The sequence below is a fragment of the Spinacia oleracea genome, chromosome 3, assembly GCF_020520425.1.
Source record: "Spinacia oleracea cultivar Varoflay chromosome 3, BTI_SOV_V1, whole genome shotgun sequence".
NCBI lineage: Eukaryota > Viridiplantae > Streptophyta > Magnoliopsida > Caryophyllales > Amaranthaceae > Spinacia > Spinacia oleracea.
The window spans coordinates 73,798,867-73,813,676 of NC_079489.1; the positions used below are offsets into that span (position 1 = coordinate 73,798,867).

The 14,810-nt window shown below is 39.6% G+C and overlaps 1 protein-coding gene across 1 annotated transcript; it reads right to left on the bottom strand.

Moving 5' to 3' along the window:
• Nucleotides 1–608: 608 nt before the first annotated feature.
• Nucleotides 609–2,508, bottom strand: PSA (phosphoserine aminotransferase, chloroplastic-like). Its single transcript, NM_001426393.1, has one exon. It carries the CDS (start codon nucleotides 2,240–2,242, stop codon nucleotides 950–952), a length of 1,293 nt encoding a protein of 430 aa, NP_001413322.1. The 5' UTR covers nucleotides 2,243–2,508; the 3' UTR covers nucleotides 609–949.
• Nucleotides 2,509–14,810: the final 12,302 nt, after the last annotated feature.

The window sequence follows — 14,810 nt, forward strand, 5'->3', positions numbered from 1 at the left end:
CGACCCTGCACCTGACTTAGACAATGTGCACACGAATGTGACTAATATTGTCGTAAAAATAAGCAAGCTATATTTTTCTTTAAAACAAAACAGGTTTGCAAAAAGCAGTGATAATTAACTTGCACCTTTCTAGGCAAATCTGATTCCTATCTATGCCTTCATATTCCTATGCCAAACATTGGAGGATTTGCATTTATTCTTTATTAAGACCAGCATTGATCTGCCATCAACCCTTGTTATTGATCAAATTTAACACATTGATAATGTTTAGACAGTTTTCTCTGGTATGTTGAAAACAAAAATTAAAGAAGACCACAAATGTTGCTGTGAATCCAAAACAGTGTCTACTTCTGCTGCATATAGTCTGGTTACTATTCTAAACTAGCGTTAAACGCCCACAGACCCGAGTCAGTCAATCAGCATGGCAGACAAGAAAGCAGTGGTCACACTATTTTGGGCAAGTGATTCCATTCTTGCAAATCACTGCCACCGGAGTAATCCTGAATACTACAATTTATAAAGATAAAATCTTAAGAATTTAATACAAGTAATTTATATAATTTCCTAGTACAAAACTATCGAAAGTTACTGATAACAGTAATCATTAATAAAGATTAAGGGCACTTCCAGCAATAATAATCCATTGTCATTAAATTGTGAATAATGCGTACAATGTGATACTTCTACTATCTAATGAGCTGTGATGCTGCATAACAGATCAACAGGCAAACGTGCTTATTAATCCAGCCAGCCACAGCCTCTTATAGTTTGGCCATTCCAAAAAACAAAAACAAAACCTGCTTCTACCACTACTAAAATACTCCATCATCATATGATTTCACAAACAACAAACATAACAAAACAGGTACTCCGTAAATAAAATAAAATAAAACACTCTGTTATTCTGCTGCAAGAAAGTGCCAAAGATAACCAAATCATCCCCAAAAATCTAAGCATGCTTAGCTTGGAATTCCTTCATAAAAGCAACCAACTTTTCAACACCAGCCAAAGGCATAGCATTATAGATTGAAGCTCTCATCCCACCAACACTCCTGTGGCCTTTAAGAGCCACCATCTTCTCCTTAGCAGCCTCCTTAATGAAGTCACCTTCGAGCTCGGATTTTTCCAGTGTAAAGGGTACATTCATCAATGACCTCACTGATTTCTCAACAGGGCATTTGTAAAAACCATTGCTCTCATCAATTGCATCATATAGTACCTGAGCCTTAGCCTTGTTCTTCTTCTCAACCTCCACTAATCCACCTTGGTTCAACAAATCCTCGAAAACCAACCCACACATATAAATTCCATAACAAGGGGGTGTGTTGTAAAGTGATTTGTTATCAGCATGAATCTTATAATCCAACATAACTGGGGTCATTTTCTGGGCATTTCCAATCAAATCATTCCTAACAATAACAATGGTAACCCCAGATGGACCCACATTTTTCTGTGCACCAGCATAAATCAACCCAAATTTGGTGACATCAACAGGTTTAGAGCAAAAATTGGAGGACATATCAGCCACCAAGAATCCGTCTGGGTTAGCAGGAACAGGGTACTTCTTAAATTCAACACCGTAAATAGTTTCATTGGCGCAAATATGCAAATACCTGGCTTGCGAGTTTTGCACAAACTCAGACCCATCGAAGTTTGGGATTCTTACATAGTTATCAGATTTCCCAGACCAAATACTGGAGACGGCGGCGTACTTGGCTGCTTCCTTAGCGGCCTTGTCACCCCAGGAGCCGGTAACGATATAATCGACGGCGGAGTCGGGAGTGCAGAGGTTCAAAGGGATAGCGGAGAATTGAGTGGAAGCGCCACCTTGAAGGAAGAGGACGGTGTAATCCGACGGAATGTTCAAAAGGGTACGTAGATCTGCCTCCGCTTTATCGATAATGGAGGTGAATTCTTTCCCACGGTGGCTCATCTCCATGACGCTCATACCAGAGCCCCGCCAGTTGAGGAGCTCAGATTGCGCCTTCTGTAGGACATTTTCCGGGAGGACAGCGGGACCTGCGGCAAAGTTGAAGACGCGTTCTTCGGATCGTTGATCAATTTTGGTGGTGGTGGAGACGGCAGTTGCGGTAGGCGTAGCAGAACAGGTGATTCGGGAAATGGGGTTGCGGATCTTGAAGTTTAAGGGAAGAAAATGGGTTTGTTGACAGTTTTGTTGAGGATTGAAAGGGGCTTTGAGGAAGAGATTTGTTTGTGTGCTAGAGGTGGCCGCCATTGCCATGATTACAAGAGGATACAGAGAACGAACGAAGAGAGATAAAGCGACGAAAAGTTTCTTGGGTTGGTGAAGAGGAAGATCTAAAGCGGGATGCAAATATATGCAAATGCTTAGGTAAAGCGCCTGAAATTGTTGGGTTTGGGTTAAAATTTGAGTTTTAGACTAATGCCCACCTAATCACCCCACTAATGATCCAACAAAAGCTAAAAAGTACGATCAAGGAGAATTTTGGGCTTATAACGCTTAAAATTTTGCTCGACAAAGGCATATCGGAGAAAAAAATAGTGTCTTCTATGGATCCTTACACTGGGTGCACAAGGTATCTTGTACATCATGTTTTTCTATTGGTTGAAATTATATTTATTGTATTTCATTCTTATTTTTTGGTGGGTTTATTGATGTGTCAACAAATTAATGATAAATAGGTGTACATATAACTTTTTCCGTCTTTTTTTATGGGGTTGACCAAAATTATCCAAAAAATTAAAAATCTGAAATCTGAGACTGTCTCCGAACTGATATAGTTATCAATTTAGGTATTCGATTCGAAATTCGTGTATCGGGTATGGTTAAGAATATCATTTTTTAAATAATGGGTATCCAATAACAATCTGATAAACATTTGTTTTAAAAGTTTTTCTCAATTTAAATCTTGTTTCCCAAAAGTTTAAAATCCTAAATGTTAGTACTATGTAGTCAATTTATTAGTAAAACTCATGTGCTAATGTTGGTATTTAGTGTTAAATCATATGACAATAAGCTAGGTAAAAGTCTATTTTTCTAATTGGATATCATATCGGGTACCCGATATGCGATCCGAAAGTTTGTGTACCTAAAATACGGGTACGTGGACTTATAGATTATGGTCATTGATATTAATTTTATCATTATTGGTAATTAGTTACCCGTTTCAATAATGCTATAGGTGCAACCTGAAGGAAATAATGCCCTTGGTCCAAGTATGCATTCAATGCTAAGTCTAATAAATGCGGTTCAATATTAATTAATTATGCACGTTAATAATTCAGTGAGATCAAGTGAACTGTATGCCTAGCTAGAGGCCGCTTCAGTTCAAGTGGAATTAATAATATTAATCCACAACTTACTCTTAAATGAACCCGTAGGGTCACACAAATAGTACGTGAACGGATCAAGTATTTAAGTGAATTAAATACTCTAATTATGGATATTCGGAATCGACAGATCTCGGTTCCAGTGGGAGCTGAAATCGTCAAAAGGCAAATTATGAATACTCCGGAAACGATGATATTGCCGGAAACGGAAATATGGATCGTATCGGAAATATAAATATTATCCAAGTCGTAGATGTTGCTAGAAACGGAAACATGGTACGTATCGAAAAATATTATCGGAAATGGAAATATTGCCGGAATCGGAAATATTGCCGGAAACGGAAATATTGCCGGAATCGGAAATATTATCGGAATCGGAAATAAATTTCGGAATCGGAAATATTAAATATTTGTTCGAAACGGAAATTAATTCCGGAATCGAAAATATTAAATATTGTTCGAATCGGAAATGAATTCCGGAATCGGAAAATAAATCAGAAGCGCGACGTACGAAATAAACATCGGACGAGCTTGCTAGACGCAAGGCCCAGCACGAAGCTAGGCCCGCGCCTAGCGAAGCCCGCGCGAAGGCAACACAGCAGCAGCATCCCGCCTAGCAAAGCAGGCCCAGCCAAGCGCAAGGCAAGGCCAGGCCCAGCCGAGCAAGGCAAGGCCAGCAGCAGCAGCGCCCACGCTGTGGGCCGCGTGGCTGCTTGCTGGGCCGAGCTCCGCGCGCGCACAGCAGCGCCCCTCGTGGACTGCTCGTGTGTGGTTCGTGCGAGCCTCGAATCCTTGGTTGCTTAGGATTTGTCCGGTTAGATTATTTTCCTAAAACTACTAGAGTTAGTTGTTAAGCTAAACACTAAAATCAAAAGATTTAATTTAAGTCTAACTCTAATTGAATTAGATAAATTGAATCCTAGTAGGCTTCTAGTTTCGATAATCCTACCCTATAAATAGGTGATGGAAATCACAATTTATATACATAATATTCTCAAGTATTCATATAGTTTTAAGGTTAAACTAAGCTTAATAATTTGCCAAATAATTAAGTACGAATAACATAATAGCTTAGGCTAAATTCTAGTTAATTGAATCTAAGGTGGATCCGAACGTGTTGTGGACTATCTACGGAGGGACTACATATACACTTGGAGTCCAGAACTTGTTCTTGTTCGGTTCGGGAGCAGCTAGGGAAGGCACGCTTCGAATGTATGCATCCTAAATTATGATAATTGACTATGTGGCAATTAATTTGGATTCTTGGCTTTATGGTTTTTCCGCATGTAATATGTTTTATATTTGTCATAACCTAACAGTGGTATCAGAGCCTCTAATTAATTCCATAATCAATTATAGTTAACATGGTTAAATTTTATAAATTTGCAATGAATTAAAGGGGTGATTAATTTCGATTTTTGTAATTAATTACAAATTCGTGCGATTATTTAATTATATGTTCGCAGGATTTTCGGCAGTTTAGTCAATAATGGTCGGAATCGTATAATTTTATAGTAAATTTCGTATGTAAACGACGTTTTAAAATTTTGACTAAAATCATAGATTTGATGCCGAACCCAAAATTCCCAAATTCGAAGCCTAACTATGACTTTTCGGAGGTTTTAGTTTTTCGAACGCAAAATTTATATTTTTGGATGCTAAATTAAATATTTGCGATTCTTGTTTGTAAATCTTGAATTTATGATTGACCTACTGTATATGTTTAACAATTTTAATGCCTAAGCTTGTTAATTATACAACCTAATTTGTAATTGTAATTAATTTGTTGAAATTCGAATAATTTAGAATTTGATTTGATTTTCATAATTAATTAGCAATTTAATTAGGATCTTATGATTAAAAACCACCATAAGATTTGTTAAAATTGAAAAGTTTTAAAATTTTATGACCTAGATTTGAATCCATGAAAATAAATATAATCGGAAATTAATTTGAATAATAAATTTTCGATTTTTTGCCCGAATTTAATGAAATTAATATGATTTATTAATTCGTTAATTAAATTAAAGTATAAAATTATTAATTTTTACAAAACCGACCACCAATGGACGCACGAAGCAAAGGAAGCTAAGTGTTACCCTTAAGGGTGTTGCATTGTGCGGGCATGCGACGACGAGCAAGGGAGCTCGTCGCCCATGCGGTACAAGGCGACGAGCAACAAGGCATGCGCGGCAGCAAGGGTGCTGTGCCGTGTGTGTCGTGTGGGGGTCGAGAACCAAAGGGCATCGATGCTACGGAGCGCCAGGCACGAGGCAAGGCAGCAGCATACGAGCAAGGGAGCTCGCATGCGCTGCGCATGCCACTGCCCAGCGCTGGCAGCATCAGCGAGCAAGCAAGCAGCCACAAGGGCAGCGAGCACAGCCCGCATCACTCGGCCACACGCAAGCAGGCCTGGGCGCTGCTACGTGCACGCGGCCCATGGCGCTGCGGCATGTTTGTGCTTGGGCGAGGCTTGGGCTTCGGCCTAAGGCCTTGCCTTAGTACGTAAGGGCCGTTTTAATTTCGATTTTGATTTTTCGGTCGAAAAACGATTTTAATTAAATTTAAAATTCGTAATTTAATTTTTTTCTCGGAATTTAATTTTGAATAATTTAATTTTGAATACTTTATTTATACTAATTATTTTACTAAAATTAAAACGTTGATTAAATTTAAATTAATTAATTTAATCAACTGAAAATAAATTAAAGGATTTAAATAATATTTTATATGAGCTTTAAATTTTAATTAAATTTGTAAGTTTCCGGTTGGACTAGGAAATACAATTTTATGTTTAAAATTCGTAAAGCATGTAAAATTCTTGGTTTTAGTGAGAGCGTTTTAGTCATAAACTCTTGATTAGGTCTACATTCCTTTAAGGTTAAAACAACTCGATTAGAATTAATAAGGATTGAATAATTTGTAGATTATTGGAAGCCTTGATTAATTGCTGCAAATATTTATATATGTGATGCATAATATGTTCTACTAACCAACTATGTGGGCCATTCATTGATAAATGAATGGGTGAATGGTATATTGTAAATATACTGTTTTACAGGTTATATAAAGTGACTAGTATGACCCAAATAGGATAGAAAATATGGTCTGCGTACCATTAATTTGAATGTAAAATTGGTCTAAAGTACCAAAGTTTTATTGCTTTAAATATGGTCTGCGTTCTATCAAATAGTTGTAATTAGTTTAAATTATAGCTTATCCTATTTGAAGAAAATGGCGCCTCCCATGGTGAAATTCAAGACGGAGTTTCCAATCCATTTTCAAGACGGAGTTTGAAGTTGAAGCTTCAAGATGAAGTCGGGCCATACTAGATCACATTTATATCTTATGCATGCTTTAAGTTATTTATTGCTTTAAATATATCTTAATTATGCATGAGATTGTGGTTTGATTATGTTGCATGATTAAGGATTTTAGTTCACTTAAAATCTAACCAACATAGTAAGAGCCTTAAGTTCCAAACTTTGAAAATTGAGTTAAAAGGTGCCATGCCAAAATAACACTTACTTGGATAACCTTTACATCAATCTTAGTAATAGTTTTTCGCCATAGCGAGGTGTTACTTATTGACCCTAAAGGGGTAAGGTACACAAATAATTGTGAGTACATGTTAGTTTTGGTGAAACTCAACGATATAAGTAAGGAGTCCTTTTATGTCGTGGCAAATGAGATAGGTTTACCTAATAAGTTCTTAGACGTACCTATCAACCAAGAGTAGTTTCTAGACTATTAGCAAAGGCTTTGCTTACCTAAAATATTTTAGAATTGAGTCTAAATACATAATGTGCTTAATTCTTCAATGATTTAAGGGTCTTGGAATCAATTTATTCACACCTGTCGGAACACATAACTTGAATAAAATGCTTAATAAATAATAAATTGTGCATGAATGCTAGAATTTAAGTTTATTAAGAGAAACTATGAATGGTTATTTATTTGTTTATTTTTTTCAATTGTAGTTTTAACTATGGCAAACAACAATAAAAACATCATCATGGGTTCTGAGCTTATGATCAAGCTGAACCTAACAAATTTTCTTGAATGGGAAGCTAAGCTGATTGATATAGTGAGACTCAATGGATTTGAGTATGTACTGTTCCATCCCATGGCAAGCTACTATGCCAGAGACATGACCCCTGAAAGACATGCCGCCTGGGATGCGGATCTCAAAAAGGTTATGAGTCTCATGCTGAACAATATCCCTGATGAGTGGGCTAGGAGGTTTGTAGCTTACGAACCTTTTACGCTCATCAAGAATCTGGGGGATATCTGTCGTGGAAACACGGAGGACAGGGACCTAAATGTCCATGAGTTGATTGAATCAATGTCAGGCCTGAAGGTTAGTTCTCATAATAGATGTTTTAGGATGGAAGTCCAAGAAACACATGTTCAGGTCCTTCGCACTAAACAAAGGGTGGGTGTTCCACTAAGGTTCCATGTAGACCATTGTGAGGGGGTCGAAAAAGCACGAGGCTAATGCATGACCTCGTCCCTCGTGGGCGTGACGTCGTCAGATCAAGTGTAGTTAGATTTCCTGTGAGTTTACACCCAATCGACTAGTAATATAGGAGTCGCCATTCAGTTTTTAACGACAATGAGAAAAACTGACAAAATCCGGTTATCGTGACATAAAGGGAGTGCAATTATGTTCGACCACGACGGCCATAGGTTCCCTTGTGATCCCTGGTGTGGGGATCGCTCAACGTACACCCGCAGGGCAGAGATTGAGAGTTCGGGGGATTGTAACTACCGAGAGGAGTGCTCATCGATAACTCCAGAGGCAGGTTATCCTTACTAGCTCAGCATAAATAATTAAAGGGACATACGTTTAAACTATTAAACTACTCTGAATTGATTTTAGCAATATGCAACACATAATACTGAATCGATCGTGATTATCTTATTTAGGTTGATTTAAGGTACCTAGCATGATAATTCAATTGTCCAAGGTATTATCTTATTAGGCGTGATAGATCAATCAAGTTAATAGTTTGACAATTTTATAAAAGGGTGATGAAAGCGATTAAATCATATGAGGGACACATTACAACGCACCCTTGAGAGGTGCGTCACGGTTCTCAGAAAACTAACCACTTGGCTTTGCTATTTCTCCTTTTATTTAACGAATCTCGGGTTTCTAAGCAGTGTTCCAGTATTTAGGCTTAATTCATCAGCTACAAGGGACAGGATGCGTTCTGTTCGACTTTTGGGTCGATTGCGACAGAACGCCAGATCAATTTCGCGGCGTGAGGTTAGGCTTAAGGCTAGAGTCAATACTCAGGTTATGGAACTGTGTGTTCCGTTCACGTCGGTTTTTAGGCTGTATTTATAGGGAAAGAGTTTGTGGAAAGATAGATCTTTAGAATACGAATCCAAAAAGAATTCGGAGACGACACGGCCCCAGGTATTTTCAGCGCCCAGGGCTGGGCGCCGAAGATTTCGGCGCCCAGACCCAGGCGTTGAAAATAGGATTTGGCCGAGCCTTTTGTCAGATTTGGACTCTTAAACACGGAGCTTTTGAGACTTATCCGAGTTTCTTAGTGCGTATTAACTTATGACGGAATGCGTCTGGGCCCGTTACGAACTCTAGGTTCGTTAGGAATTTATTTAATACGTAACTCTTATTTTCGAATTATAACAGGAATAAAATTCCTTTTGCCAATTCTATCTCTTTTAGGACTTATGTTGGAGTGCAACACCTAATTCTGACAGATTTCTATCTTTTATGACTTTTCCACTTTTAACAACTACTTCTCACGGCAGTTACTATTCTTAGCAGGTTTCTATAAATAGCAGTTTTGGCTGAAATGAAAGGGTGATTGAGATTCGTTATTTTACAGGAGATGCGTTGCCAAGTGGAGATTTATGTTCTCATCATCAAACCTTCCCTTTCGGGAATGGGGACAAAAGCAGGTGTCTACAGTTAGCCCCCACTTTGACTGAGTCTTGGAGTAAGACGATGGTCAAAGTATCAGACGGAGTGCGTCATACAAGCCATGGTGTATGTGACCTGTTTTGCGAGGGTCTCACGAGCCCCCGAGTGATAACATTTGACTTAAGGGTCATCACTTGAAGTGTTAACACATTCCTCACGTGTCATTGGAATTTGTTAAGTATAGAAACTCCCTCACTTTGTCATTGGAAGTACCTACAGATGTATAGAAACTCCCTCACTTTGTCATTGGAAGTATCTACAGATGTTTTCCAAATTAAAGCTATAAAGTGTAACTAGGCCTGGCCAAGCCCAATCACGAGGTAAAAATGTTTTTAAAGATTCTCATTTTCAGAGTTAGCTAAACGAGAAAGCCCCCTTGTTTTTATAGGACGTAAAACGAAGGAAAATCCAGTACATCGCTCTTTTTTGGAAAAGCGGAAAACCAATCCTTTGATTTTTGGAAAAGGGAAACCATCTTTTGATTTTTGGAAAAAGATAAACCATCCTTTGATTTTTGGAAAAAGATAAACCATCTTTTGATTTTTGGAAAAAGATAAACCATCCTTTGATTTTTGGAAAAGGGAAACCAGGAAAAGTTATCGCTACAGCGACTAAGGACCTGCGCGGTTAGTGACACAGACCCCGCCCGCTGAAGGTGAGCGAGCCTGTCCTGCTGAGGGTGGACGCCCCGTCCGATAGAAGTGGACGAATCTGTTTTGGTGTTTTGAAAATAAGGACCTACGCGGTTTGTGACGTAGACCCCGCCGGCTGAAGATAGTGAGCCTATTTTTTGATGATTTCATTTTGTTTTCGAAAACTGAGGACCTGCGCGTTTTAGTGACACAGACCCCGCCCGCTGAAGGTGGGCGAACCTGAATTCATTTTTCTTGATTTGGGACTCGCATGGTTCTGACGCGATCCTGCCTGAACGAGGTGGGCCAGAACCTATTTCATTTATCCTTGGGATTTCTTTTGAGAACTTTTCATTCATTCTTGTAAGAGCGAGTTCTCTCGAGAAATGCTCGGGTTTAGTTGTAACCTGAATGTGGGTTGGCAAACGTGTCTAAACGGACCATCGTTTCGTGGTCGTCTGCCTTTCATGGGTTTGAACAAGTCTTTGCGGCCCATAGGATGTATGTCACCGTTTAGAACTGGCCTAGTTATGCCATTACTTGGGTCCTTGCGGAATGACTGGTGGGACCATATGCGAATGTTAACGGAGACCTTTGCTTTGAGGTCGAGTATGTTTTTTGAATTTGTCCAAGCACGGGACGCAGCCTGAAAGTGTTGTTTCAACTTGCATCGTATATTTTCTTTCTTTCAAGCCCCCAAGCATTCGTACTTGGTGGTCGCTCTTTGCCAAGAAAAGTGCGTATTTTATAACGTCCTTGATCGTGTTTGAGATCATGCTCGTAAGTGCGAGCGACCTTTGTAGTGGTATGCTACTTTGATGAAATCGTGGAGTGCGACTTCATTTTCCGGGCGACAAAGTTTGCTTCATTTTTTCAATGATTAATACAGCGAGCTTACTTTGGCCCGGATTGATCTTTTTTGACAAATAAACGCTTTTAATTAGAGAAACCAACGGCGTAATGATTTTTTTTTGTTTCGAAGAATGACCTTGATTGTTATACGTTTTTTTTCTTTATATTGCTTTGAAAAATGGACATATATTTTTTGAGACGAGTCTAAGTTTCGACATTTGCTTTCACTATTTGGGCTCTAAAAGTGCTTTGGGCTTGACCTTGATTACAACAGGGCCCTGTGTCTACTAACACGGTTTTAGGCATTTTCCTGGTTCGCGTTTTGAAAGATTTGGGCCTTGGGCTGCATTTTCATCGCCCCAGGACAGGCGTTAGATATTTCGGCGCCCAGCCTCGGGCGCTGAAAAATGCTACCTTAGCAGCCTTTTTTATTTTTCCACGTTTCTCAACGCGTTTCCGAATGGGATCAGGATGATTTCGTGTATATATAGGGGGTTAAGTACGTCTTTCTTTTTCACCACTGCCAACTTCTTCTCTCCTACAATTATCTAGCTTTATTTTTTCTACTCTTTCCATGTCGATTCCTCCTTTCTCCCTCCAACGAGTTGTTAGGCGCTGGCTTAGAGCCCTTAATTCCACAGAAAAGGTTTTGTTGATAGGATACCACTTAGAGGCACTTTTAGGCTTACAACAAATTAGCATTGATTATAACTTTCTGTATGCCGCCCTAAACTTTTGGGATTCTGATCACCACGTTTTTGTTTTTCGGGGCAATGAGGTATGCCCTTTGCCAGATGAATTTGCCGCAATCCTGGGTTATCCTACCAATGTTACTCCTGCTACCCCTGGCACTGTTGAAGAGGGTAAAACAACTAGGCTTTCCTAGGACTAGATGATGACACGCTTGCTGAGATCATCGTGGGTGATAAGGTTAATTTGGCGAAGCTTGCAAAACATCACTTTAAGCCTAGTAAAAATATGACTGAACAGAAATTGAATATCCGGGCACTTGTATTCTGCTTGTTGAACCACTATTTACTGTCGAATAACAATGGTGAGTTTGGTGACATAAGGTTGATTCCCCTGATAAGTCAGATGGAGAGTTGCTATTCCATTATGCCGTTGATTGTTGCCGAGACCTTGTTGGGTGCGGATGAGTTAAAGAAGGATGCCAAGTCTGAAAGTTTTAAGGGGAGCCCCCAATTGCTGCAGGTAATTGATCGTTTATTTGCGCGCATATAATTATTTTTTCTTTTCGTTTGCCTCTGCCTGGAGCTGATTTTCAGCGCCCAGGGCTGGGCGTCAGAATATCTGGCGCCTGGTCCTGGGCGTTGAAAATGCATCCCAGGCCTTATTATTTTTCTGATCGTACCCGTTTTTTTTCTGCAGACTTGGCTCATGGAACGACTTAGGCTTCTAGAAGCTCCTGCCGATCCTAAACATTATCGCCCTATAGCCTTAGGCAACCGAAAGTATTTGCACCAAGGCCAGGACGAGGCCGAATGGGCCTCCTATTTTACTCATGGCATATGCTCTATTAAGTGGGTGGTACCGTGGTGGGGTTTGACTAATATGACGGGGGGTTCCGAGACGTTAGTTCATATTTCTTTGTTGGGATTATCTCGGCCTGTTTACATCTTTCCTTACCGAGTCATGCGACAATACGGCTTAAGGCAGACTATCCCATTTGCTGATACGATACCACCTAAAGTAGCGGTCTTTTCACGAGCACGGGTTCAAGCGTGGGCTAAGTATTATGGTGGCCTCCTGCGTTGGACCGTGACTACAGATGGCTTTGTGGGTCTTTCCGAGAATTATAAGTTGTGGATGAGTTCCGATGATAAGGCTGTGAGAACTAAGGCTCGAAATGAAGAGCCGGCTGAACTTTTGATACCTCGAGGTAGGGCTAAGTATAAAAACCGTAATCCTGCTAACCCTCGCGAAAATGGCATTAAGACTGTGAAAGCTCGTCTTGATCGAAAGCGAAAGGAAATTCCTCCTCGTTCCAGTTCTAGGCCTAAAAAGGTACCTAACGTGAAGGGGCCTGCTGTTCCCAAAAGAAATTCAAGCTCTCACAGAGATCGTCGCCGGAATAATGTATGGGTTAGGAAAATTCAGCCCCCAGTAGAACCAGTGGCTGATCGAATTGATGTCGATAATTCTTCCCCTACTATTGTTTGTGCCCTTGAGGCTGAGCGGGCTATAGCTGTTCAGACTGAAGATGTTTCTGAGGCCTTGGCATCCTTGGAAGTTAGTGTCAAGGAGCATGTTCTTATGGAGATCGACATAGGGGCAGCGCAGAAGCCCGTGGGGGTGGACGCTGCGAACATTGCCCTCTACAAAACTTTATTTGATGATCCGGAAGAACTCGAGTAGTGTAGTTCTTGCTAGGGTGTAGGTGCCCTTTATTTATTTCAGTTGTGTTTGTTTTTCATTCCTTAGCACTTTGGTTTTCCTTCTTATTATTTTTAAATATTAATAAAGGTGTAATTTTATTTTTCTGGTTTCTTTGCTTTCTTGTTCTCGCTTTGCTTCTCTTTTTTATTCGCTCATTTCCAACACTTATGCACATTATATTTTTTTTGATTGGACCGAATCCATAAATAGGATTGCCTACGTATCCTTGTTAAATAACTTTAACTTAGAATCAGGTCGCGCGTAGTTCTAGCTAGAATGAATTCTAGGATGCCGAATTTGATAAGTATGTTCTGAGATGGAAACATATTATTTGAAACGGTAGAATAGGCGAAGTTTATTTTAATCTGCTGCTTTGCCGTAAGTCGAAATTTGCTTTATGATTTTTTTGAGTACATGTATTTTGCGCATTGTTTTTTCATGTTTTGTTTTTCTTTTTGGTATGTATATCTGAATACGTGAATACGTGCTGTACCCCCCAAGTGTTTGTTATTTTTTCCGTGTATGTGCGGATAAAATGACGAGCACTTCTGGGTAAACTTCAGCAAGCAGAGAGTTTCAACGCCCAGACTGGGGCGTTAATGATTTCGGCGCCCAGCCCTGGGCGCTGAAAATGATTTCTGGGGTGATTTTTGGGCGTGTTGCTTCTTTTCTTTCACATGTTTCTTGCTTTGATTTATTTTTCTTTGTTTTGTTTTACTTTTTATTCGTCAGAAATCAATTTTGACACTATTTCGGAAGCTTTTTGGACTGTTAGCGTGAGATGCATTTTCGTCCGGATTAATTTTATCTATTCGTGACTCAAAACGGCTTTGAAAATGGAGTTAGGGTGCGAAAAATGTGAAGATCTTTGTGTAGGGCTTTTGGGTGGGTTGAGGTGCGTGTTGTTAATGAAGGGTATGGTGGGGTTACGTTTTATTAATTTTCTTTTTAAGCAACATTTGCACTTGTTTTGGATTTGATTTCCTTTGGTTTCTTTGGGTTGCACGGGTTGACTTTTATGATTGCACGGGTTGACCTTTATGTCTTGGAGGTACGGTTTATTTGGTGGATTTCGAGAATTGGTTTTGATGTCACGATTCAAGACCGAGTGGGTCTTGCTATTGGGCCTAAAGTGGGCCGCTTCCTTATATTTTTTGATTTTGTTTTTGCAAATATGATTAGTGCTTGTTTAGTGTTAGAGCAATGTTTTTAGGAGAAATCTTACGCCTTTATTAATTTGGAAAGTAAGGAAAACACACTGAAATAAATTAGCCTATATTCTAAGGGCTCTTAGGACTATCTCTAGAGCTTTATTTTTTCTATCATCTAAAGAACTACTAGGCGTTTTGCTAAAGTGCTCTCTATTGCTCAAGCCTTGGGTTTAGTCTCGTAGAACTTTGGTCCTTCGCCTGTACTCATCTTGAATTCTATTCCCTTTGCATTGACCCACTGATATGTCTTCACCCATCCGTTCTCGGTCTCTTCTGGTGTTGATGTAGGAGTGATTAACCGGGTTGGATTGAAACCTTCATCTTGCAGGGCTAGGGTGGTTATTACAGTCTTGTCCTCCATAGGCCTCGATTCGTTAAACAATGTCCATAGAGCTTGGTTGTCTAATATTTCAGCTGTTTCAGTCTTGGTGAGGTGGGGTGCCTCATCCA